This window comes from Sylvia atricapilla, chromosome 6 (genome assembly GCF_009819655.1).
Source record: "Sylvia atricapilla isolate bSylAtr1 chromosome 6, bSylAtr1.pri, whole genome shotgun sequence".
NCBI lineage: Eukaryota > Metazoa > Chordata > Aves > Passeriformes > Sylviidae > Sylvia > Sylvia atricapilla.
Genome location: NC_089145.1, coordinates 31,723,555 through 31,750,614, shown reverse-complemented (window position 1 = coordinate 31,750,614; position 27,060 = coordinate 31,723,555). Strand labels below are relative to the sequence as shown.

General features: G+C 33.8%; 1 protein-coding gene across 1 annotated transcript in view; it reads right to left on the bottom strand.

Moving 5' to 3' along the window:
- The window catches only part of LOC136362673 (formin-like), a 122,339-nt gene that overhangs the window by 30,595 nt on the left and 64,684 nt on the right, over positions 1–27,060 (bottom strand). Inside the window, exons 9-13 of the mRNA XM_066321423.1 lie at positions 24,222–24,351; positions 22,766–22,912; positions 19,418–19,477; positions 17,405–17,525; positions 5,200–5,292 (exon numbers count right to left, since the gene is read on the bottom strand). Of these exons, the coding sequence (XP_066177520.1) occupies positions 5,200–5,292; positions 17,405–17,525; positions 19,418–19,477; positions 22,766–22,912; positions 24,222–24,351 (551 nt within the window). The remainder of the gene's footprint in view (positions 1–5,199; positions 5,293–17,404; positions 17,526–19,417; positions 19,478–22,765; positions 22,913–24,221; positions 24,352–27,060) is intronic.

The following is a 27,060-nucleotide window of genomic DNA, read 5'->3' as shown; positions in this document are numbered from 1 at the left end:
CCCAGGCTCTGTTCTAAATTAAATGAATGCCTGTAATAGCAGAGTCTCCATCACCAAGATGCTTTATTCTTAGAGAAATGAAGAGAAGCAGCTATGCTTATCCTATGCTAACTGCTATGAAGCATAAAACTTCTTCATTTTCACATTCCAATTTGTGAGGGAGGAACCCAAGCCCAGATTAAAGTTTTTACATGCTTTCTGACCTGGATCCAATGAAGAAGCATTTGGAAACAGATTTTGCAAGATACTGCATGAATCTGCGCTATTCATTTCTACATTTACTAAAGTGGACAAACAATATGAAATAGTCAAGTGGCAAAATAAGAAACAAATTTAATTAGTCACCTACTCATGTATGTCATTTGCTTTCTGGTTTGTATTATTCTTGAAGGAATGCACAAGGAGAATAAAAAACACTATGGAAAAAAACAGTGGTTAATGGTTCTTCTAGTGAGCTGTACAGTTGCAGTAACCAAAATCTTTTTTTCTCCTTTTTAAAACAGAGTTTTTGCATCTTTCTCACAGTCATCTAAGTATTCTGATAGTTTCATATCAAAAGAGGAGTTTTCGTCTAAAAAATTCTAAGCAAGAATTTAATGAATTAAAGAGCATTCCAGACCACACATTATTTCATACTTTCAAAGGCCTTCTTGCATATCATGGCAATTTAAATGGAAAATAATTATGAACATCTTGTTAACCACTCTATACAGTAATTTCAATGGAAACACAGAAAGTGAATACATATTTATAATAATTAGTAGGTCTCCATACTACAGGAAAAATAATATAATTTGGTGCACATAATTAGATTTACTAAAGATTATTTCAACTTTGAGAATAATCTAAGCCTTTTCCAAAAAGCATAGGCTTATCAAATACAACTAGTGAAGCATTAAGACAGTTTACACAAGATGTCTTTCATGTGGGATTCACAAAGTACTTGACAAAGATTATCTTTCACTACAAAACCCAGCAAGAATCATTATTTAACATTCTGTGTACCAGAAAAGAGGGACACTCTCTGAAAAGGATATTAACCAACTGCTACCATCACATATAAAGTAGCTAAACTGGGAATAGAACCCAAAGCTTCTGGCACCTAATTCCTGCTGAAGGCACTGGGCTACATTACATCCAGTTATACAAACCAGCACTGACATCAGCAGAAGTACAGTTTATCCCCTCTAGCATTTTAGAATGTCAGTCTCCATAACACTTTCAGTGTTTTTTGTTACAACACAGCAAGTATTAGATTTAATTGGTATTAATTATAATTAGGAAATGTAAACACTTCAGTATAAGCAAATCAGGATTTTTTTTCCTTACAGTATTTCCAACTTCACATTGACTAGAAATGATGGGAATTGTGCGTGTGGGAAAAACCTCAATATCTATGAGTTCCAGCCCTATTTACAAGCCAAAAATTTCAGAAAAGCATCTGAGTTTTGGATACTTGCTGTGAGCTGGCAGAAAGATAACAGACAAATTTTTCTTACATTTGCTTAAACCAGTCAGAACTCTTTTTTAAACAAACAAAACTAAAACCAGATGCTTATTGGATGTTCCATATTATCAGTTAACTACTAATTTCAGAGAAGCAGCTGAGTTTGCAGACACCTCTGACCTTGACATTTGTCCAGTGCCTATTCTAGTGCCATAAATCAAGATGGGTATCTGTGTTATTTTTTCCTATCTTCAGTGTGGAATTTTATAGGATTTCCATTCTAATGCCACAGAAAGTACCATCCACCATTATAAGGATTCAAAGCAATCAGGTGACTGACAGAAAAATAAGAGTCAATCATTACAGAATCTGACAATCTACTGAAAACTCATTTCAGAATAAGGTAGAATAAGATGTCAAAAGATAAGAAGTTAAATTATACAAAATTAGGTGTGTCTGATTAGATACCATAAAGCATAACGTTATAAAGCAAAAGAAGAAGAAGGGAGCATAAGAAAAAGTGGACAAGTGAGTAATCCAGGTGGTTTTGTTCTTTCCAGTATACAAAACACTCATTAAAAAGTGTCCAATAAATACAATATATAGAACTTACTGTCGCAGAACAGCATGCAGGAATGTATGCTCACTCCCTCTCTCTTTTTTAAAAAATATATACATTATTCACACACATAAGGATAAAATTTTCTGTCACAGTAACGAAGATAAATAGATCTCAATTTTCACATCAATAGGCATAAAGAGGGAAAATATTTGGAAGAATATGTTTCTCTATTTGAAATGATAATGCACAATTTAAACTGCAATTTTATCTAAAGCAGAACTAGTCTTCTTCCAAGATCAACTGGGTATATTTATAATATTGCACGCATAAGAAAGTGGAGTACAATAAACAGGGTAGCTCAGCACTGCGGGAGAAACCCAGTACTAGGTTGTCTTTATTTTTTAAGATTGTTTTGATATGATTCCTTCTGCTGGTTTTAGCTGGGGTGGAGCTAACTTTCTTCACAGGTGGAACTGTAGTGCTAAGAAACTCCTATGGTCATCAGATTGGACCAGATTTGTGACCAAAACAATGTTGGTAACACATCCATGTTTTAGCTGTTGTGAATAGTCCTGCACAGCATTCAGACCTTCTCTATTTCTAATGCTGATGTTCAAAAAGTAGGCTGGGGATGAACAAGAAGTTGGGACGGGCCAAGCCAAATCCACCAAAGGGGTAACTCATACCACATGACATCATGTTCAAACAAATCTGGGAAAAGAACTAGGAAGCAGGGGAGAAGTTCAGAGTTTTGATGCTGGTCTTCCCAAGCAGTGGTTATGTGTGCCAAAATCCTGCTTTCCTCGGAATGGGAAATTTAGAAATGTGAGTTCTAAATGGAACTTAGAAATACTGCGGACAACAGGACTAGGAAAGTGATAACATCCACTGTATTTGGCACCGGTGAGGCCACACCTCGAATCCTGTGTTCAGTTTTAGGCTCCTCACACAACTGAGGTGATGGAGCCAGTCCAGAGAAGAGCAACAAAGCTGGGAAGGGTCTGGAGCACAAGTCTGACAAGCAGTGGCTGAGGGAGCTGGGGCTGTTCAGCCTGGGGACAGAGAGGCTCAGCAGGGGCCTTATCAGTCTCTGCAGCTCCCAGAGAGCAAAGCAACATTGGGGTCAGGCTCTTCTCTCAGGTAAAAAGCAATAGGACAAATGCGTCAGGGGAGGTTCTGATTAGATGTTGGGAAAAATTTGTAATCAAGTATTGAAACAAGCAACCCAGGAGAGCAGTAAAATAATCATCCCTGGAAGAGTTCAAAAGGAGTGTAGATGTTGTACTTAGGGACATAGTTTAGTGCCAGAACTGGAAATGTTAGGTTAATGACTGGACTTGATAATTTTTGAGAAGTCTCTTCCAACCTTAATGATTCTAAGAAATGGCTGAACACCTGCTCACTGATGGGAAGGAGTTGACTGAATTCTGTATTTTGCATTGCTTGTTCACACAGCCTTTGCTAAAATTGTTTAAATTGTCTGTATTTCAATTCATTAGTTTTCTTTCATTCACCCTTCCAGCCCCTCTTTGCCTCCCCATGAAGGGGCAACAAGCAAACAGCTGTGTGGTGCTAAGTTGTCAACTGCATGAACCACATCAGCCCTCATGAGATCCAGGGTGTAGTAAGAATTACTACTGTAGTAAGAATCTGTGATATGATTGTGGAAGACACCATTTGGTTAGGATCCTGGCAAGACCTGGGCAAAATTGCATTATGACAATACTTCAGCAAGCTAAATCAAGAAACATGCTGGAGATCATAATGGTTCTGTAGAAATACAAATATATATAGTACTAATTCAATCTTGACGTTATTGTTAAACAGTAAGTGAAAATTTCCAACTAAAAACATTAGAAAGACAATGAAACTGTCTTGCAGTGACATCAAGATTTTCATTACATTTTTTTTGTTTTAAAAGTTCTGTAGCAAGGAATCTGCTGCTTAAATACTGTCCAAATACACTTGCATGTAAAAAACGAAACAAAACAAAACAACAACAAAACAACAACAAAACAACAACAAAAAACCCCAAACCAAACCAAACCAAACCAAAAACAAACAAAAAAAGCCCAAAAAACCCCACCAAAATTAAATAAGTATATCCATTAAACTCCATGGCCTGAGAGAAGGCTAAAGGAAAATATCAGCTTATTTACCAGTACAATTTAACTGTTGCTTTTGAAACAGCCTATTTTCATCTGTCAAGGTATTTCCACAAGACATCCTCATGAAACAAAGTTATTAAAAAGACATTAGGACAATCTACATAAAAAAGATTAGGCTAATTAATAAATTATTCCAATAATCTGAATGATCACTAATATTCTGTCTGGATGAGCAGATTCAGATAGTCCAACTGACTTCTCAAATAGTAAATTGTTAAACTGTTCATTCATCATTTCTATGAGAAATACAATTAAATTCTTAACAATTCTAGTATCTTTCTCAAAAATACAGAATTTGTTTTGTTTACCCAGAAAGACTGCACTCCTACAAAGAGAGGTGGGAAAGTCTCTTGTCTCTTCCTATATATATTTTCCACAGCTCCAGCAGCAATGGTGCTGGCAGAAGGAGGTGATGGGGAACACAGTATGGTAAACAGGAAGGAGTAGGACTCTTGTTTTCAAGAGCAACCTGCATTTACATTGTCTTCAGCTGATGACCAAATTGTAGCTTGGTTTTCACCCACTGTCTCCAGACTCCAACCTGGTAAATCACTTTTTCTAATGCTTATTTCTGTCTCACACAAGACAAAAATCTTTAAATATGAATAAATCAGTTCATAAGCTCACACTAGGGAGAAAAGATGACATGTATATATGTGGACCTTCTCTAAAAGTGTGTCTTTCACTTGTCATTTTTAAGTCGTTGAAGCTTTATATTCCCTCTGATAAATTTGGTCTGTGATGAATATATTTTTCATTTTGCCTACAAATAATAATAAAGAACAAAGCACAAAATAACCAATGGGAAATGGGTGAGATTAAGGGAGTGATTATCTTTGACAAGTGATGTCTAAGATCTGTATAACATTTATCGACATATATGAACATATATTAGGCCCATTAGGAACATAATCCACAGGAATTTTCAGAGGAAACAGATACTTAATGCAGCTTACATTATGAATAACTTTATAAACCACTACACTATTTGGCAATAAGTCTCTCTTTTCAGATGTGGTTACCTTTCTGGAAGAATCCTTCTAATTTCTCCTTGAACGGCTGAAGATGTTCTTCAGAAGACTCTCGGCAAACTAACTTCATCTGCTTTTCAGAGGCTACAAAAAGAAGAGACACATTTATGACAGAAGTAATGTACCAGAAGTAGATTTCAGCACCATAAGAGCCTACATCTAAATTTGCCACCTGAACTTACTTTAGAGGTAATAAATAAGCACTAAGGAATCCAGCAATTACATTAAAATAAAAATACAAGTGCTAGTCTAGCTGGTATTACTAGCTATATATATATACACTAGTATATTAAATAAAAAATTCTGTATGTGTTTTAAGAGCAGAATTTGTCTTTAGTAAGGAATTTGTTCTAAAATTCTTGCAGTGTGCTAGGGCTTGCTGCTAACACAGCCTGCCTTACACACTAGTTCTAGATGATACATTTAAAGCTTTAAGGTCTGTTTCTGTGGTGAGTGGAGAATGCCTCGTATCTGGATTGATTTTAATCAATCAGTGCCAGGCATCCCACACTCAACCATTTTTCCTGGAACAGATGCAGAAATTTAGCATTACTTAAGTATTCCAGACCATGATATGAAACAGTTGAAGTATGTAAGAAAGTTAACTTACATTTAAGTGCAATGTGTTTACTGTTTAATCTATCTGCTATTATAAGAACTCTGCCAATTTCTGAAAATCTTTATTTTTTTTTTTTGCCAATGAATTTTAACAGGCCTAGAACTTCTAGTAAACTTGGTGCATTCCAGTGTTCCACATTAAAGATGATGGGAGGCAGAAATCAAAATGAAATTACTTTCCATTCAGCATCTGAATTTATGAACCACTACAAGATTTTTCTTCCACAACTTTTCATTCCCAAGAAGCTAAATTTAGATGGAAACTTATTCTGGAGTTAAACCTAAAACTCACAGTTTGGTTGCATGAACTGTATTCACACCATATTGCTGCCACCAGTAAACAAAAATTAATGTAAAACTGTGGAATCAGAGGTTGAGCCTGTGTAATTAAAATGCCACATTATTTAAATTTGCAATGTAGCGTAAAGAGTGAATGGAAGGTTGAAAATAGATGCATACATTTTACTGTGCAAGTAATATTGTGCTTATAGTACGCTTGGACCATCAGGACGTACTGAAAAGAACCACAGCTTTTCAATTAGTTGAGACAAGAAACACATTTGTACAATTCCTATAGAAAAATACTGAAAAATACCCATTCCCACCTAAGAGTATATTTTAATTTAGCAACCCTCCATGACTCATGCAGCTTGTGTAAAATGGCCTGGGCTGCAGTCTAAGTGTATCTTTAATCTATAGTCTTGTAACTGCCAGCATATGACAAACCTTTCAAATGATTCAGAGTAAAGTTAATGGGTAATTTGTTTGTATGCCAGATAGTGGGCAAAATGGAGTGGTGATCTAAACACACTAGATTGGGAAATAAAATATTTTATTAGCTGCTCAGTTATGTGTCTTTAATAATTTAAATTAAGCAAAAAAGAAAAATCCCACATCAGGGAAGTTTATATGACATCTTAAGATTATTTTCTTACAATACATGCTGCTTGCCATTAAGAATTTGAACTTTCTGTGACTGTCACAATACTTTGATTTAAATGTGTGTATTTATGTTTGCAGAATTAGGAAGAGATTGCAGTCAAGCAAACTGTAACATTATGGAAGACAACAGACATTAGAATTTTATAGGTGGAAAAAATCTAACAAAATAACAGTATTGTAAGTTTCCTGCAGTAAGTTTGAACAGAGTTAACACACAGGTTGGTTTTATTTTTTTCATTTAAACAAATCAACAGAAAATCATTAGGGAATATTTAGAAATTATTTTGGATAAATAGAAAATGATCAAACTGTAGAAGTAATATAGTATATACAATATGTTCACATTTGAAACACAGCAAATGCCAATGGTTCCTATAGTCATGTAAGGTTGCAACAATTGCAAACTAGTATTTATTTTATAATACTCTCACAGAAATGTATATAAATCTATCCAGAATTAAATTTCTATGAATATGTATTAGACTAACAGACTCAGAGGTACAGTAGTATCTAAATACACTCTAATATACTCTAGAAATATACTCTATTTTCCCCAACATATGGTGTTGCTAATGCATCATCTGAAGCATTGAAAACTTCCTGGATGCTTCCTACAAGCTCTAATAACACAAGATTTAAAAAGGTTACTCAGATAGGTCCCATGTATATAAGTGACCAAGACCTAGGATGAACTGTTTCTAAAGTAAAAAGAAAGAACATATAAACCACCTTAAGTTATTTTTTAAAAATATTGAGATTACTAATATTAATCAAATGACAAAAACTACAGGAAAATCTGGATAAGAAGTACTAACACATAGAGCACATAGAAAAGAAATGGTTTTGGATACTGAATTCTTAAGAAGAATCCCAACATGCCTAACAAAGAGATCAATATTTGGAATGAGGAGAGAGGAACAGTAAGGAGAAAGGCATAGAAATGAAGAAAAATGGGACAGATGACATATAATAAATTAATCAGATGCTGATTAAAACTCTAAAAGTCTGAGATGAAGGGAAATGCGATAGGATACCAGTTTCAAATGTTTAAAGTGATCTTGAAACAATGGAATTGAAAGAGACAGAGGAAGCCAAGTAAGTGCTGGCAAATTCACTATTGTAGAGTCTGAAAAAGAGATATTTTAGGCTGAAGAACCATAGAACCATGACCAAATTTGCTTGTAGATAGATACGGCAAGGAATGATGGAAGTGTGTACAAAGAAATCACAAATCAGATACACGTAAAGACATATTTTGAAGAGGAAAAAGCATTTAATGACACAATTAATGTGAAGTTTTTGATTAAAATGGCAGTTGTAATGATACATAATAAAGTCAGATGGTCTTTGTCAAGCTGCTTTTGTAATGGTGGAAGTTTACCATACAACTGTATGACCTACCTCAGTTCTACACAACTTAATAAAAAAGTTTCTGGTAACTAGCATTCAGTAAACTTCCAGTTATACAAGGGTTTTTGTTGAGTTGGTTTTTTATTTACTTGAAACTTAATGTTAAATTGCAATGCTAAACATTATATAAAAGAACCTCTAAAACTGGAAAGTCTAGTTCCATAAATTGCTTTGATTTTCCTTGCTCAAAATGCTATAACAGGAGGGAATCTTACATCTATTCTTTATACTTCATTCCCATATGCACTACAGTACAAAACTTTTCCTCTTCGAAAGAAAATTACTTCAGCAAAGTTTTTATTAGAATGATCTGTAGGTAAAGGATCCTATTATGCATTCCTTCTTTTAAATACATACTGAAAAGCTGCTTTCTGGAAAAATATATTTCTGAAATTCTGAGCAATCCAAGAGAATTCTGAGGAAGCTGACAGCTATCACACCACACATACACTTCACCTCTCACCATCTCATTCCAAAATGATAATTTTTATTTACCATTTGGGTAAATAAAAAACCTGTTTCAGCACTACTGATTTCAAACAGATGCTAATCCTCCACTAATGTAATAAACTTTTGGTTCTTTTCCTTGGTATGAGTTGTACGTTAGTGAAATTGAATGTAATATGCTATTTTGAAAATTGTTTATTTCTAAATGACCTATTGCAACCAAAAAAAAAAAAAAAAAGGAAAATACAAGTGTGCAAAAGTATTTGAAAGCCCTTACAAATTGTTGGATGTACATCATTCTTCACCCACTACAAATCTTGGCCACAGAAATGGAAAGCATTAGCAAAACATTAAAACAAAGCTGGAAACTGCTGATTATTGGTTTGCCACTGTCTACAGATTTAATGCAGTACTTGGCTCAAAAACTTCTTCAAAAATCCCCAATATAAGTGAAAATATTTACAAAATAGAATGTCTCTCACTTAATGCCTATTGGGCAATAATCTTAAAACTCCACAGACACTTGTAAATCTGTCAAAAGAATCATGGCCCATAAACAAACTTTCACGTAAAGAGCATTTCTGTGTCAATCAGACACGATTTGGAATTTTTTAAGCACCATTTTTAAAGTAAATGCAAAACCAGAATTAGCTTAAAGTTGATAACAGTAAATTACTAACTATTTACTCACCAGTACCCACCAGTAGCATTTACAGGAATCAGCCTGACAGCAAAACCAAGTATCAACACCATGAATTCCTATAAACCTGTCACTGACACTATGCCTTATGAGTTATGCCTCTGTGAAAGCTGCTAAAACTCCCCCACTCCTGTCTGCAGAGTATGGCAGGTTATACTGCCAGGCTTGCTCTTTTGTTATAATGCAAGCATATCTTTGACAGAAGGATTACTATTTGATGATAATTCTTTTTTAGAACTCTTACCTTTTCTGTTTTGAAGAGCACTTCAAATTATACTGCAAATGAATTCAGTGTAGTGCCAAATAACCCCAAATTTCTGTATGAGAGAATCCATGATCTTTCACAGAGCAGAAACCTGTTATGCTACTTAAATCTATACGCCCAAATAAAAAACTAATAAACATCCAGTGAAATGCCTAACTTTGTATTATTCAGCAAGTGCTATAAAATTTTCTCATAACCTAGTTCCTTTGGTTTTTGCTATATTAATTTTCTTGCTTGGAAACAATTTTGCAAGCTAAACTTACAGTTACTGGTGGAAGTGCATGCTTACCCATTGGACACTGCTGCAGGATCTGCTTAGTCTCCTGTTATAACATGCATTTAGGTACCTACTTACTGGAGCTGTTCACATGATATTAAATGAATGTATTTTGCACTATGTACAGCTTTTGCACTTATGTATAAACTTGCACATAAATTTTCTTTTCAAATAGAATTTTAAATACTGTACAGAAGGGAAGAGATTCACCTTGATTCCGTGGGAGCATGGTAAAAATTTTAACAACTTCCAACTGCAAGAGGCTATGCTGCTATTGGCTCAGAAAAGTTTCAGAGACAGTATTTTATTTGCCCTTTTAGACATATATTGATAATCAGTACATGTCAATAACAGAAGGCACAAATGCTCAAGCACTGCCACCAAAGCCAGAGTGGAGCTGACTGATACAGAAGCCTTTGAAGAAAGCAGAGATGGAAATGCTTCCATGATCTCTAAAGGTGGGGTGGGAAGTTTTCTAGACAAAACTATCTCAGAAAAACGTAAAAGGGCATCAGACTGTGGTAACACTCTGTTCTCAAGTTTAGTTTTTATTGCCTTAAATAAAGGTCAAAAATTTAATGCAAAAAGTGTTAGCACACATAAAACTAAATACACGTTCTAACCTAATACTTGCTTGTATAGCTACGGTTCTGTGAAGGTATTTTCAGCTAATTTAAAAGAAGAAATGTGCTTCTATATACAGTTATTTTCTTCACACATTAATAATTCCTTTTTCTTAAAAAAAATAATTTCAGAGGATAGAAGACAGTAAGCAGAAAGTCCAGTCTTCATCTGAAACACATTTCCTAATGACACACACAAACAAGTAACTGTTTAGGTGCTCTTGCTGTCATGTATAAATAAGACAGAAAAAAAATTTCAGTGATATGTCCTAAGATGTGGGAAGTGAAATAATTTAATTAGTGGCATACAAACACTCTGTAAAGTTCACTTTTTCTGAAGGAGTCAGACATCTTGACAATTCTCACAAGTTGGATCAGATATTCCACCTTTGTCTTTTGAGGGGGCTTTGTTTGCTTATTATACGTTCAACAATATTTTTAAACTTTTAGAGTTTGTGATGGCATACAGAGGAACTTTCAGGCCTATATTAGTTTCAACTAGCCTAAATCAAACTTTTTTAGCTCCTTGTTTGGTAAAAGTGCATCAACATTTTATACAAATCATTTAAAAACCTTTCTGTTAAAATTGTTTCTCAAGAATACATTTAGCAAAATGAAGAAAGACTGTTAGAAAAACTAAATATTTTTCACACCATAGCAACATATCTGAGCCTCTGCTTAATGTACTCTTTCTGAAATGGTAGTTTACATTCAGGGCACCCTTCAGCACAGAAGCACACTGCAAGGGACTGAACAGTACATATAAATGATTATAATGACTAAAGCCTCATAATTTTCCAGTTGAGTCTTTGAAAGATTCCTTTAAGTGATTCCAGCACACATGATTAGTAGAAAATTTTTGTTAAGTGTCAAGATCCAAACATACAGAACTCCACACATCAATTAGATCTGTCAAGAGTGTAGAACTATTCTGCGCTAGCAGAATCTGCTGAGAAACTGGAACATTTCCCTCCGCTCTGATCAGTAGAAAAGAAAAGAGTATTTTGAAACTGAAGAGTCTTGTCTGGGTAATTGAGAGGGAGACAACATTTTTAAGAAGCAAGAATTACATTTTCATCAGATGAACTAAGATTTTTACTGTGCTAAGAAAAAAAAGGATACTCAAATATACTCAAATATTTTAAACACTCAAACTTTTTATCACTTATTGTACTGAATGAAGGATCAGATATAAGAGAATTGGTCAATGGCTGAAACAGTTTATGAGCTGAAACGGTAGAAGCCAGAGAAGTGATCTGCTATTTTCCTCTCTATTGCTGGATCTCTGATTTTATGTGCAAGACAGATCATAAAGTTGGACCTAATGAATTCTTCTACCAAGTTGGAAGAAGCATTCAGCTTGGATTTAAAATCATGGGAATTCATAAACTACCTGCAATATTAGCAGGAACACATCTCAAAATGCTAATTAGCCCCACTATTACTAATTGATACCCCACGGTCTGAACTAACGTACTTTCAATCTTTGATACGTGACTGTCCCAATTCTATCAGAAATCTGTCCTGTCTTTTACTGCCTACTTCCACAAAGAGAAAAAGCTGATGAGGTCCATAAATATGAAGTCATGGTTCCCAACAGCACTGCTATTTAACACTCTCCAAACTACATAATTCATTATCCATCATACACATTGATAGGGACAGTATTCCTCCTGCTCCCAGATGTACACTACCTGCTCCCAGATGTATTCTTCACAGTTATGTAACTAATGCTTAACATACACACGTGTATTTTTTTATTTAAAAGGGCACACAAAAAAAGTGCACAGAAAATCATAAATGTGGTATTTCCCAGATTCATTTTAGAATCTTAACATTTGCAGAATGATTTTTAACAATAAATTTCCAAGAATTCTTTAGCCAAAGGACAAAAAAATGCATAAAAAAATAACAGCATGCCATTGTTTAACCAACTGAAAGCTTTCTCCCTGTGCCTTTATGCACACATGCAGACAACTGCTTTCAGGAAGTAAACTCTTCAAAAATATAATTGCTCTTCTCCTCTATTATACATCTGAATGTTTAAACCATTTAAAACATTCCATACTATCCTTTTTTATCAAAATCTAAAAAAATCAATGAAATTTTAAGAAATGATCCACTTAGAAAAATTTATGCTAAATATATTCACATATGAACTTTACCAGTGTAACACTGGAAAAAGGTTAGCTTTATTGTAAAATAAAATCCAATGCACATATAGAAAATGCATTTTAAATGCTTGTGTTGGATCTTTCTAAATCAAAACAAACTGAAATACATCTCATCCTGCTGAGGCAAGAGACTATTCAAAAAGTGGTCAGAAAACTCTGAGAATGAAAAGTGCCAACTCTTGCAAAAACCCCTTTTCCTGTACAAAGCCATCCTTTGCTCATTTCCTTTCATCATTTTGCATTGTCTCAAAATAGACAATGTAAATACTGGAGTGTGGAAAAACAGTGAAACCATATACAAAACAACATGCCTCTTTTATGCTGTTACATATGTACCTATTTGGCTCCTCATGTTCCACCACCCAATTCAAATTTCTACTTGCTTGCACTTCCAAAATTTCAAAGAACATATAACTAACATAAAGAAAATTAAAATAAGTATGTCCTGTAAATTATCATACAACTTCTTTGCTCTTTCTGGGAAGATTTTTGACATGTATGTTACTCAGACATTTAAGCCCCTCTTTTAAACAGACTTAAAACATTTAATTTAAATTAGAACTAAGGCATCAATTGGTGGAAAATATTTTAGAAGAGTGTATTTGATAGTTTTCAGAATACTATCCTCCTGTAATGAATAAGCAACAATCTTTTATCAAGACATAGCTATTGATCCTACAAATAATTTAGAGTTAATACTCAAAATTGATATAATACTTACGATTTTCTTGATGTGATCCAGTAAACTTACTGTCTATCAAGCAAATCAAACAACAGACAAAACCCCTGAACATTGTAATCACTGCACTATTGATTATTACTGTATCATGACTATACAAAAGCTCTAATCCAGGGAACAGATTTTACCAACGGCTGTATTATGTATGAACTAAATACATAATTCCACCTGAATAAATGATAACCCATCAAATTAAGTTCTCAATCTATGTATACATAGAAGGCCAGCAAAACCAGAAATCGCCTCCATCTATTAATTGAAGTCATCAAATAATCTCTAGAGCAAAACCAAGCTCTATTTAATTAGGGGACATTTTGTGGCAAAACTCTTTCACTCAGTTTGAGGACTCTGATGGGAAAAGACATTTAGGAATTTTAAATTAACTTTTTGGAATAGTACCAATTAAACTTTTCTGCCTTTGTATGTTTTCCTATTTATATATATATTCCCTTCTAATCCTTGATAAATTCAGATGTTTTTCAGTACTTTAAATTTGGAAAATCAGAGTTTTAGTCTGCATGAACTCATTATTTTTTTTCTTTTTACAGTTTCCTCCTTGACTCTATTTAAAGTAACAGTTGCTGAAAGCATCAAGAATGAGTGACCCCTTCCAATGTTCATCCATTTCTTATTTCTAAATTCTCTTCCCTGCTTTGCAGTAGAATGTGATACATAGCTACCTGAAGAAGCCCTGAATGAGGGCAGTGTAGGTGCAACCTGCCTTGGTTTCCATTTTTAACAATTCAATAAATGTATTTGCTCTTTTATTGGTTAAGGTCAAAAATACAGAAAAGTTATAATGAATATCACATTATATCACATGAAGCATCTAATGTTGCTTTCCTTTGAGGAACAGAGCAGCACAGAATTCTAAAATTTTATGTACTATGCAAAGAAGAGGAATGACTATGACAGATGGAAACAATCTACAGGGCAACTAATTTATTTAAAATTGTTCAACTTTGGACATAGATTAATAAAAGGATTCATGGTAAAACTTATACTAGTCTATCAAACTTCGGTAAAGTGGCTTTCTTTCTGAAAATCTTTTTATGATTACACATTTAAAACTTTCTGTGGTTATTCCAGAAGAATACCAATTTCAAGAATACCAAGTGGTATTTTCCAAATTAGAAGGTAAATTATGTTAGGTTACAGGGAAAGAAAAATGTGGGAATCATTCACTGCCCTAGACAAGGAATAAGATGTCTTACAATCTTAATCAAAGCAAAACCTTTTCTTTCCATAACTTCACAGATTAACCAGCATATGTTAAATGAATAAATGTACCTGCTTATGATACTGTGCAATATTTGAAAAAACTTGGAAATACGCCAACAGACGTGGAGTGAAAACCTGAGTTTACAGAAACTTCTTTCTAGTTGGACATCAGAATGGGACCAGATTTCACCCCAAAATTTTCATCTTACCATCTAATATTCACTTTTTCCCCTTAAAAGCCTATATTAAATGCATATTTTTGTTTCTTATTCTTTTGAACCTAAAACACTAATGATTAAAAGTTTGTTACGGGATATGTTTTAAAAACCTGTTGGATTAAGGTTGTCCAAAAACCTTTTCAATTCTTGAGTCTAACTTCAGTCTAATCCCTTCAGAGTAAAGTTAGCCTTTAAAGTCTAATCTGAAAGACTTAAAAATAGCAAATTGTATGGAACTCAGTCTGTTTATCTGAAAAGGATGAAAGGGTTTGTACTCCATCTAGATTTGAACTTTTGGTTCCACAGTGTCTAGGTATTACAGACAAAAAGTTTATACCATGAGGTTTATAAGACACAACACTCATGATAATTCCATCTTTCCTATGTTAATATCCAAGTTAGAAACACAAATGAATGCCTTGATAAACTAGTCAAATATATTTTTAAATACTAAATGACAACTCATGTGAAAAGCAACTATCAAAAATTGCCATTTCAGTTGCTAGAAGTGATATTTTTTTTATTTTTTTAATCATTCTTTAAAAATCTTAGAAAAAAGGGAAGTCACTAGCGGGAACATTAGTTCATACCCTAATGACACAATGAAAACCTCTCTTCCATTTATTATCTTTGTCTCATCCCACTTCCAAGGTAATCTGCTTGAGACTACCTTAGCCAACAAACTGTGAAACAAATCCAATGTACCCTATAACACAGGCAGCCCCAGTTAATATTGTTCAAATTATTTACATCTGAAGGGCCGCGCCTGTCTGGATAGCTGGGCCCGACGCTTCTCTGGACTTGGTTTCTGCTACTCACATCTGTTTCAGCTTTAGACTTTCACTGGTATTCTGCCAGCAGCCACAACTTTTTAATGGCTACAATAAACTACAGAGACTCATCAAATCTTTGTTGTACGTGTTAAAATTATAACCTCTTCAATTAGAATTCTGATTTAAAAATTAACTAGAACATTAACTGAAGAAAAAAATTTAAGAAGGGAATCTTTGAAAAAATGTAATTTCTTATATAAGCAATTGTTTCTTTTTTTAAATGTAAGAGAAATAATCACAGGAATGCTTGTTAGAATCTGTTGCATATTTCTAAGTGATAAAATACTAACATCTGAAAACATTTCTACAACCTTTTTCATTTCGCATCTTTGCTGTCATTAACTTTGTATGTTAATTGCTTTGGCTGGCTTTAACATACACCTTTACAAAGAATTATGAAAACAACCTCAAGATAGCAATTTTTCTAGATTTGCTATAAATACCTACAAAAATTTGATTTACAAAACAGTAATCAGTGATTATAAGAAAGCTGAAGTTTTTATAAGAGTTTAGCTTTCCCTACTTGCTGTTTGTGCCTTTGCAATGTCGAACAAATACGATGTGAATGTTCCAGCCTCAATGCAGATCCTGCACGACTAAGATGTATGACAGCAGGACTACATGCTGAAAAAGTACAAGATCAAACACAGATCATGTTTCTGCAAAAACTAGCCCAAAAGAGGGCAGGCCAAGGGGCTTACAGGGCCAAGCGATGAGAGGAGATAGAGCACTCACTTATGCCCGGGTCGAACAAACAACAACTGATACTTTCCTACCACTATTAACCTTTGAAATTATCCTAAGGATGGCAATGACCTAATCCAGTAATTCCTTGCTGTAAGGATAAACTATTTTGTAACGGTTTTCAGCACCTTACATTGAAAAAAATTGAAAACAATTATCTTTTTCAACTCTTATTATAAAAGGACTCTTCCATTCTGGTGCAAACATGTAAATCTAAATGCAAAAGTTTTTACATGTTTTTATGCAGATTCTCATCCTAAACCCCATCTTCCACACAGAACTCCCTTAGTAAAGTACAAACTTTTCTGTAACAAAAAAAAGGCTAAAAATACCCATTTGCTGAATTTATTTTAGAAAATTGCATGCAGCACAAAAGAAACTGCTTGGAATACTTAGGAGAACAACCCTTCCTACTTTATTTCCACTCAGTACCTTGATTGATAGATGAGTTGGGTTTCTGAGCCCCTCTTTATAATAAACATTTTTAAATGTTTATTTTATGTCCCAGGGTGAAAATATTTTGAACTGGAGCTTTCAATTTCCCTTTGCTCTGCCTTGGCAAGCTGTATTTTATTTCTACATTAATAGCATCCAACTCTTTCTTGCAGCTTTTAAATTGTTGTTATACAAGTACTAAAGAAACTATTTATGTTATGGAGCTAACAGATATCTACAGCTAAACACATAGTTCTGGAGAAGCCAGAGAAAAATTCACACATAACTAAAGAAATATTCAGAAAGATTTCGTTAGGGGCCTTTCGATTGTAAAAGGGAAAATTACTTTTCAGGATCTCTACTTTCATTTTTATTAAGTCATGAGCTACTTTTTTTTCTTTCTAATTTATGTGAGTAATTTGTGCTACAGTGTAAAAACTCTAAATGAATCAACACTATAAACCTAATTAGCAATAAGAAAACCTCATAAAGATCACATTTTAAATGGCACTTTGTTGTTAGCAGAAAAAATGTGAAAGTTCCCAGTTACCTTCTAGATCTCTCTTCAGTTTCCTTAAGTCTTTTATTAGGTCTTCAAATTTAACTTGGGAGGCCTGGAAAAAATCCTGTGGTTCTGGTAAAGGAAAAATACTCTTGTCTGTTCCTGCTTCCTAAACAAACAAACAAATAAATAGGCCATTATGAAAATTGAATGCATTTCCAGTGAAATAAATAGCTTTTTGAAAAAAATTCTCATCTATGAAACAGTTTTAAAATTACAAAAATAACATATTTTAAATCATTCTTGCTAAAATAACATCTCATTCAAGATTAAATACTGAACATTCTGAGTACTGAAACTTCCTTTTAGATGTTTAGTAAAGCAAACTGTGCTCAATTTAAACTTTGAAACAACATTAAACACACAATATTTCAGTTAATTTTATGTCAATAAAGGTTTAGATAAGGGATTAGAAATTTCTTAAAAAAAGATAACAAGAATGCCCATTTTAATGCAAGAAGGGATCTTATGCCAAAAGTTTGTGGTTTCACTCTCTCACAATTCATTAAAAACACACACACTTTATAAGCATAAATTGAAAACCCTATTCATATACTTCTCGAAGCAGTTTACACAGATAAAAATACACAGTGAATGCTTATGTGGCTAAATAAATAACAGGGGTTAAAGTCTGTATGGAACCCCTAAGTATATACCTAATTTTAGCACAGTAACAAAAAAGAATCGGAAATAAAACAAATAAACAAGCAAACCCAGCAGAAACTCCCCACAAATGAAATGAAACAGAACAAAAAAACCCAGCAACCAACCAACAAAAAACTTTTACAAGGTTCAATGCAGGATCTCCAGTGGAATTTTAAGAAGTAAAGTATGAATAAATGGTATTAATATGACATTGCTGTGTATAACATATATTACTGAGTTTGAAATATGCATATACCTGTATAGATTTCAGTCTGTAATATCGGATTACTCATAGGTTGGAGAACTAATTGTTTTGTGAATGGGGAAAGAATAATTTTGTTATTATAAAGATATGAACATTTTGGTGGAGAAAGTGCAATGGATGATAATTACACTGTGTTTATTTCCTCCCAAGGAAGATACACTGTTTTGTTTCACAAAATTCCTTGATTTAAAATTACAGTATAGTAAGAAGTTTGCAGAAATATTTAAATAAATAATTAAATATTTTAATTAATTAATTAGAAAGAATAAAAAATCCCAATCTCCCCCCAAAAACCCCAAACCAACAAAACCACCAACAACAGAAAACACAAGAAAGAGAAACAAACAAACCCAAAAACCTTAAAGATCTACGTATCTCAGGACTACTAACCCATCAATTCAACAATCTTATGTAAGAATTAAAAAAGAAGAAGAAGGAAAAAAAGAAAAGAAATTAAAATTGTTGAAAATCATTGTTAAAATCAATTAATAGCAATATTTTATTTTAAAATACAATAGTTAAAATTTTCCACTCAATAAGTTTGGCTATTTCCAATACCAAATATAAATATATTTATTATATGAATGTATATAATGTATAAAAATGTATATACAGAGGAGTATCACATACAACAGAATGTAAGTCAGCAGCATTTCAACACTTAACTTCACTCACATCAGCTGACTCACCAATCTTAAAATACCAACCTGTCCTCAAATTTTTCTCCTAAGAGAGAAATCATGCTTCTGCCTTCCAGTATCATGACATCAAAAGAAATTTTACAATGTTACAGTCACCCAAATATAATAAAGCTGGGGTGGAGTGACCACCTGTCCAGTCTGCAACAGTCACAGCTAATTGCCTGTGGTTCTCTCAACAACTAATGTAAAATTTTCCGAATTCTTATCTTGAAATTTATAGCAAATTTCGCATGTATTGAAGTACACAACTATTATAAGAAAGCAAAAGAAATTAATTTTATTTTCCCATCAGAGGTACTATGTTCAGATTTCTATAAAGCTGTTACAAACCCTTTTACCATCTCTTAAAGAAATCTAGCATTGGAGAGAGTGATAGAGCAAATCCTTTACCTTATCACAATGGCGTAGGTAATACATGACGACATAATCCACAAGATTAATACCATTGTCCTAGGAGAAATTAAAGATGTGTGATTAATACTGATTCAGTGCGTTAAAATGTGCTCTCTTTAAAATTAAATGAATTATCTTATATTGCTGTGAAAAATAGGATTCACAATATTTTTAGCCTTATTTTAGCTATATTTTTAGCCTTAGCATTACTGACCAAAAAAATTGATCTTTTACAACATTGACTTCATTGTACAACTACTAGATCAAGAGTTTATTTTGGTTTTAAATATCAGGAAAAAATACATGCAGAGAAGAATACATGGGAGAAGCTGTCCCCACATTTTATGCAATAATAGAAGGCATTAAAGAATAATAGTATTAACTCAAATAATAATACTATTGAATAATATTACTTTTAAAGCATGATATCAACTAAATATTACAGTCACCTCAGATACATTGATGTGAACAGAATTTCTTGATTCCTATAGTCTCAATGATCTATAAGGAAGATCCAAAAAAGGCATAGATACTTAACATATTTTATTCTAAACATGAAATCAGATGGCATTCAACTAAGAGGTATATTTCATGCCCTGTTACTATATAAATATGAATTTTAATTCTCCCTTTATGGAATCACCATTTCCATGTTCCTGCACACAACTGTAAACAGTATTTTATTTTCTTACATACCATTGGGTCAGCATGGGCCACATGAACTAAGGAAAAGTTATACATTACATTCAGCAATATAAAAGAACCATGATATAGGGAATTATATCTGGAATGCCTTTGAAGTTTTTTGGATGTGTTTTCATATTTTATATTGACAGGTATCAGAACAAACATTTGTATGTGAACGATGTCTGACTTCCTGTACAGCGCTATATGAGAGTCTGCAGCGCATTATATTTTATTAGTATCATACACCAGCAAAATTCTTAACTAAGTAAGTCACTGCTGTCATGCAGAAAAAGCCACCCTGCCTGTTTAAGAGTTTTAGAAGTCATTACTGGAGGGTCACAAAATCTCTATAAAAAGTAACTTTCTAAGCTCATACGACATTAAATGATTTTTATGTGAAATAAGAGGTATTTAGCATTGGCTTTTTACCTTAGCTCATGGAATGCAGCTCAGTTAAGATGTATCTGCTGGCAATTCATGAGAAGGCAGTAATGGGACAAAGGAAGAATACCTTAATGTTCAAATGTACAAGACCCTACATTCTTCTCCTTTGCAATTACAGACCATCAATCATCTCCGAGGTTTAGGGTCTGCCTGTACCAACTGGACTCTTTGAGGTTTTATGCATTTTGAAGACTAATCTAAACTAATAACATATTTATTCTGGCTACCAGGAAACTGTAAATAATGTTATTTTTTAGCTTGTCTCGCTAAGGAACAAGTCTTACACAGTTATATTTTATATCAATTACTCCTTTTCATAATGCATAATTTTGGAACATGCATTAAATTCAGCCACTTTGGAAAGTCCCAGTGATTATTATATTCTATGAAGTTTATAGATAGATAAAAGAGTGACACAAAACCTAGTAGTTCTACTGAGAAAAGTCAGGCAAAGCTGAGTTTTACATTTTCCTTCAGGACAGCTAGCCAGCCAACAAATGCCTGAGTAATGTGAAACTTGGCCTGGTTCTAGTTAAGCTGCTGTTTGTACTGTGTCTTGTCCATGCAGTAAGACTGAGAAAAAAGTGGTTATATGGAACAGCTGAACCATCACAGTGAAGATGGAAGTAAGAATTAGAATCACAGAGTCATTTCGGTTGGAAAATACTTTTAAGATCACTGAGTCCAACTGAAAATCCAGCACTGCCAAGTCCATCACTAAACTATATTCCAAAGTGCCACCTCCAGGGTCGTTGATTCCACCACCTCTCTGGACAGCCTGTTCCAATGCCTTACAACCCTTTCAATGAAGAAATTTTTCCTAATACCCAAGATAAACTTCCCTTGAAAGAACTTGAGACTGCTTCCTCTCATCCTATTGTTTGTTACCTGGGAGAAGACACCAGCCCCCACCTGGCTACAGCCTCCTTTCAGGGAGTTGTAGAGAGTTATAAGGTATCATCTGAGCATCCTTTTCTCTTTTCTCGGTGCTAAACTACCCCAGATTTCTCAACTGCTCCATTTAACACTTGTGCTCTAGACTCTTTATCAGTTCTATTGATCTTTGGACATGCTCCAGCACCTTGATGTCTTTAGGAGACAAAGGACACAAATCCTTTTGGGAAAACCTTTCATTAAAACTGCTGCTCTCTGAACAAGTCATTAAATGTGTTTCTACACTTTATTAATGATGATATACACAAGTAAAACAAAATGCTCCATACATATACTGTTTTGCTGACAGTGCCTGTCTCACAAATGCATTCCTGTGTATATGAAACATAATGGGGAACAAAAACTTAAAATCTACATCTCTTGTGGTTAAGAAATCACTTCACATAAGAAAAGAAGAACATGAAAGATTTTTTTTCTTCACGCTCCAAGTCCATTCCAACATCAGCAGAAAATTATCTCCTATTCTTTGCTGCTTCCTAGATCCACTGGTGTCTATGTTTTGGCAAAGAATGACTTTGAGAAGTGTTTCCATTGCCTCCATTACCTAACACCTCCTCATCTGCCCTACTGAAATAAGAAACAAAGTAAACTCATCTCAGAAGGTGTCTAGTCTTAGAGTCTGACTTTGATCCTAGCATGACTAATCAAAAACCAGCTAATCCTTCTCAATTTTTGACAAAATAATTTACTGCCATCTATGAGCATTTTCTCATGCATGCATTCAAACTTCATGTCCTACATCCATTTAACTGACAATTAAAAAAAAAAAATTGAAAGTATCTTGCTGGGTGTGACATCTCTTTGATCTCTTATACATAATTTGTTAGTGTATATACTACAATGAACAACTGTTATTTTGTTTTTAAACCTGCTTTTTAAAGAGTTTTTATTCACACAGAGACACCTTCATATAAGAGGATGAAAAAAGAATGGGGACATTTACTGGAGAAGACTTGAGCAGTCTGTGCTATCTCACTTCTCTCTACCTTATTGTTATTAAGTCCCTGCTAAAAAAAGAGACATACAGAAGTTCTCACATAAGGTAATTATCCTAGTAGTACTTAACGGGAGAAATTAGATATTAAGGAAACATACACGTGCAGGAGAAGGAGGTGAAAAGCTAGGAGAAAAAAGAATGAAAACTGCACAAAGCACCTTGCTTTTTCAAGTAAGAAGTAAAAGATTAACTTCTGACAGATGAAGGAAAAATTAAAAAAATCCCTTCAGAAAAATTATCTTTAACCAAACAATAGTACTTACTCTGCTTTTGACATCCTTTAGTTTGGGGAGTATTTCCAAACCAAACCCATCAGCTTGACCTCGGGTCCTATTCCCTCCGTTCATATAATTTCCAAAAGCCAGAATCAAACCCAAAATTTCCTTTACACTTTTCATGCTCAGCAAAGCCTGGAAAATGGATACTGGTCTGTAAATTCAGTTGACACAAAAATTCTAATTGCTAATACAGAATGTTTTATTCATTTTATTTTACTAAAGTTTTTTCTTGACTGGTTTTACCTTGGTAGGTAAGGAAAGCTGAAGTTGGTACAATAATCAAAACTTCAAGGGAAACTTTTTTTAGACTGTATCTCCCTAAGATTCTATGTTTAATGTAATCCATACAAAGCAAATTACATGGCATCAAATACTATGCCAGTAACAAAAAGATTAATGGAAGATTTCTAAACATTCTCAGAAGACTTCAAGAGTCTTACAGACATGGAGGTGGTTTATCAGGAGTTTGCACAATACACAGTCAAATGGAGATGTGCTATTTTTGCTTCCACCAGGTTAGACTCAGTCTGTTTCTCATGGGTCTGAAAACTCACATTCCTGAATCCATACTTAATCCAGATATGAGGACCAAGGACTAACTAATTACATGCCTCAGAAGAGAAAACAGTTCTAGAAATATAGAGTAGAACTAGTAAATTACTTTCAGTTACACAAAAAGACATCTGTCAGTTGACAATCAGAAGCCACAGGCACAATTTTTAACGATGTAGCCTTATACACTGGATAAAGCAGTTTCAATGTGAACTCCTCATAAGTGAACTGAAGGCAATATGGCTTTCCCTATCTCATGCAACACCGATTCTTTATTTACGCCTCCTTTGGAAAGGAAAAAACAAGCAACTATTTCTACTGCAAAGAAATCCAAAGGGCATGGGTACTCTGTGAAAGGAAAGCTAATAATTTCATAATTTATTTGTTATAATTTAAAAATCTTGTCCTTAGTCTTTCATAGTATGGAAATACTAGGTAGAGCTTTGTCTCCTACTAAAAATTCTGCTGTATCAGGGCTACAGAAATTAATAGGTGCCATGGGAAAATAATAAGCTAATGGACATGACAAACATCTGTTGGCATCAACAGTGATATGCAAATAAAGGCAGTTTGCAAGGCCCTGTACTTAGCTTGTCTTACATTTAATTTTTAATTTATGAAGATTATTTATTACACTACTTAACAGGCAAAGTAATAAAAATCTAACATTTTAATACAAATAAATTTCTATGCACTCCATGGGGCATCACACTCAATTCACTTTCCTGCTTCTCTCTTCCTTTTGTTCTTTTTAGCAGCTAAAAATTTACTACAGCTTTATTTCCTAAAAATCCAGTAAGCAGGACTAAGGTTCCTCACTTATGATAAAAAGAAGCATAAATACTCTAAAATATATTTAAGTTTTAATTTAGCTTTCATTATGACTTGCCTTGGAAACACGAGTCACGATATCTACTTTCCGGTGCACTGATGTTATCCCCTCAGAGAAAACCGACTGGAAGATAATACACTGAGCTCGTTCTGCAAAGTTGGGGATTTGAGACAACTCATAGAGAAATCTGTGGGGAAAAAAGGACTATTAATGAATCTTTATAATCCTTCCTGGTGGGGTACTTAATGGATCAAAGCCTGCAGTGTCATGAAATATACATGCACTTGTCCCTATTTGAATCAAATCTGACAGAATTTATAATTGTTATATTCTTTATGCTATGAATGCATTAAAAATCCTATTAATGTTAAGGAAAAGGAAAGACATTAATCATTATCATATCAGTCCATTAAGTATCATAGCTGCACAGTAATAAACAGAAGAATCTCAAACCAAAATCATTCACTGAAAAATAAAAAGGAAAATCAACATAACACTACCTACATACTAACTTATGCAGTTTTGTTTCCCTTAAAAATGTGCTCAGAAATACAGAACTCAATATATTCCCACAAATTTATTTCATAATATAAAATGTCTGCTGACAGTTTTCTTCTGATTCTCAGTATCAATTTTATTTTTCTAATTTGCATCACACTTCCAATCATTTAGCAGCATGTTTTATGGGAATACACCTAGCTGTGTATTTAGCTCTAAAATACTTGCAGAGCGTATCTGCCTTCAGTCACTGTTCAGCAAAGTAACTAAGTCTTTATCTGCTCTATATCTGTCCTCATTGGTACATACTCCTCATGATTCTATTGTAGCTTTTTGTCTTTTAACTCTTTGGTAAATAAAAATAAATAGAAGCACATTCAACAACTGTAATTCAGACCTCACAAAACGAAAGCATCCCAAAGGCATGAGTAATTCCCCTTCTTCATCAATTTATAAGAGCTTGGCTAACAATACAAGATGCTTTAGCATTTCTTACAATAACAATATATAGTAACAATAATTTGCTCTTGGGTTTTAAATTCAAGATTTCAGATATACAAGCTTTCTTGAAATCCAGAAGCAAACTTGTCTTTTGTTCCGACATTGCTTTATCATCATTCTTCTAATCTCCTGTCTACAGATATCATTGGACTCCCCTTAATGCAATGCCATAGAGATTTTTTTCTACCATACTGAATTTTGGGAAATTCAGTATTCAATTTATTAGCTTGAATTCTTCTTAACTTTATTTTAATTATTTAAACCAACATACCAAATTTTTCCAAATTATTTCTTTTTTACAATAAATAATATCAGTATGTTTAATTCTGCTTTATACATTTCTCATGCATGCTGGGCTTTGCTGGGTACATAGTGACTGTTTAAAAAATAAGTAGAATTCACCTGTGGCTGGCATGAAATATTACGTTTTAATTGGAGTACCCATTTTTTTGTTTCTTTTTCTTTCTTGCCTGATGAAAAAACCTATTGTGAGAGAAGGATCAGGGAGGCCCAGCTTGGCTCTTAGACTTAAGAAGTGGGAAAAAAGAAATGCCAAGCTGGTATTAATAAAAATGCTTCCTATTGGGAATGAATGGTATTGCCAGGAAAAAAAAAAAAAAAGAGGGTATTTTGCACTTTGTGTGAGAGAAACAAAGGAAAGAAAAAACAAACTGCTTCATTAAAGTTCTAACATACATACAATTAAAAAGCTCAAATTTAAAAAGTCAAATGACACATATTCTTGCCTTCCCGTGGAAAGAGAACTATTTCCCACATGGCTGACTATCAAATACAATGTCATTGTGCCGAGAGTTAAAAGGCCATCAGCGTAAAACAAAGATTTCTCCAGATTCTGGAATTCAGAATTCCAGAGTATCCAAAGTAAATATCCAGAGAGAACACATATAACTGAAATCTGTCACAAAAAAGAATCTTAGTGACTAGAAATGTAGCTACTAAACAAAAAGTCACAGCATGAAACTATGGCCGTCACAGATAAACTACCAGTTCAGATGGATAAGACTTAAGAAGAAAAAGAAGCATTCTTATTTCAATTTTACTCTGAGAAAAGCATGAGTTTGACGTAAAACAATGATGAGGTGGCTGTGCCACAGCTTTTGGATGGGTTTCTCATAACTACAACTCTGGTGACCTAAAATAAACGTAGAAAATATGCTGTTCGTCTCCATGAGGTACATGGTACTCCCCTCTTTCAGAAACTGTAAATAAAAAATGCATTTCCTTGCAAACTCCTTTAGCCTACCAGAATCTTGTAGTTAAGGACTTGAGAGAACTTTAAAGCCAGGCATATTGTTATGGTGTTAGTGTAAGAGAGCATTCTTGCAGAAGATGGACAAGGAAGGCTGATTATAAGGAGGAAAACTAATTTTCAGATCACATTCATCTGCATTTGAAGAATATAAAATTTAGACACAATTTTTTGGGAAAAAGGTGTATCTTATCCTGCAAGCTTCTAAGTATGACAGCAGAATTCAAACTGAAGTCCAACCAGAGTTGTCTTCAAAGAGAAGCAAGTGGCATTACTGGGACACCGATTATAAATTGCTCCCTATTTCCTGAATCAAACTACATTCCAACCAGTACCATATTTTGTTACTATTTTCTTTATTAGTACTTATTTCTCAGTGGAGAAGCCTATACAGAAAATACACTACAACTAAATGGAGTCTCTTGGAAACTAGCTATAGCACCTGCATCCTGCTAGCAAAGCCCCAAACTATGGCAAATTTCGCATATAAATCTTTAATTTGGCAATTAATATTAGCATTTTAACAGCTAATAACATGAAACGCAATTTAGCGGGGTATTGTTAAGTTGCTGTCATACTTAGAGTTTGTGCCAAATTTAACATACAAGCAAGACAAATAAAAACCAT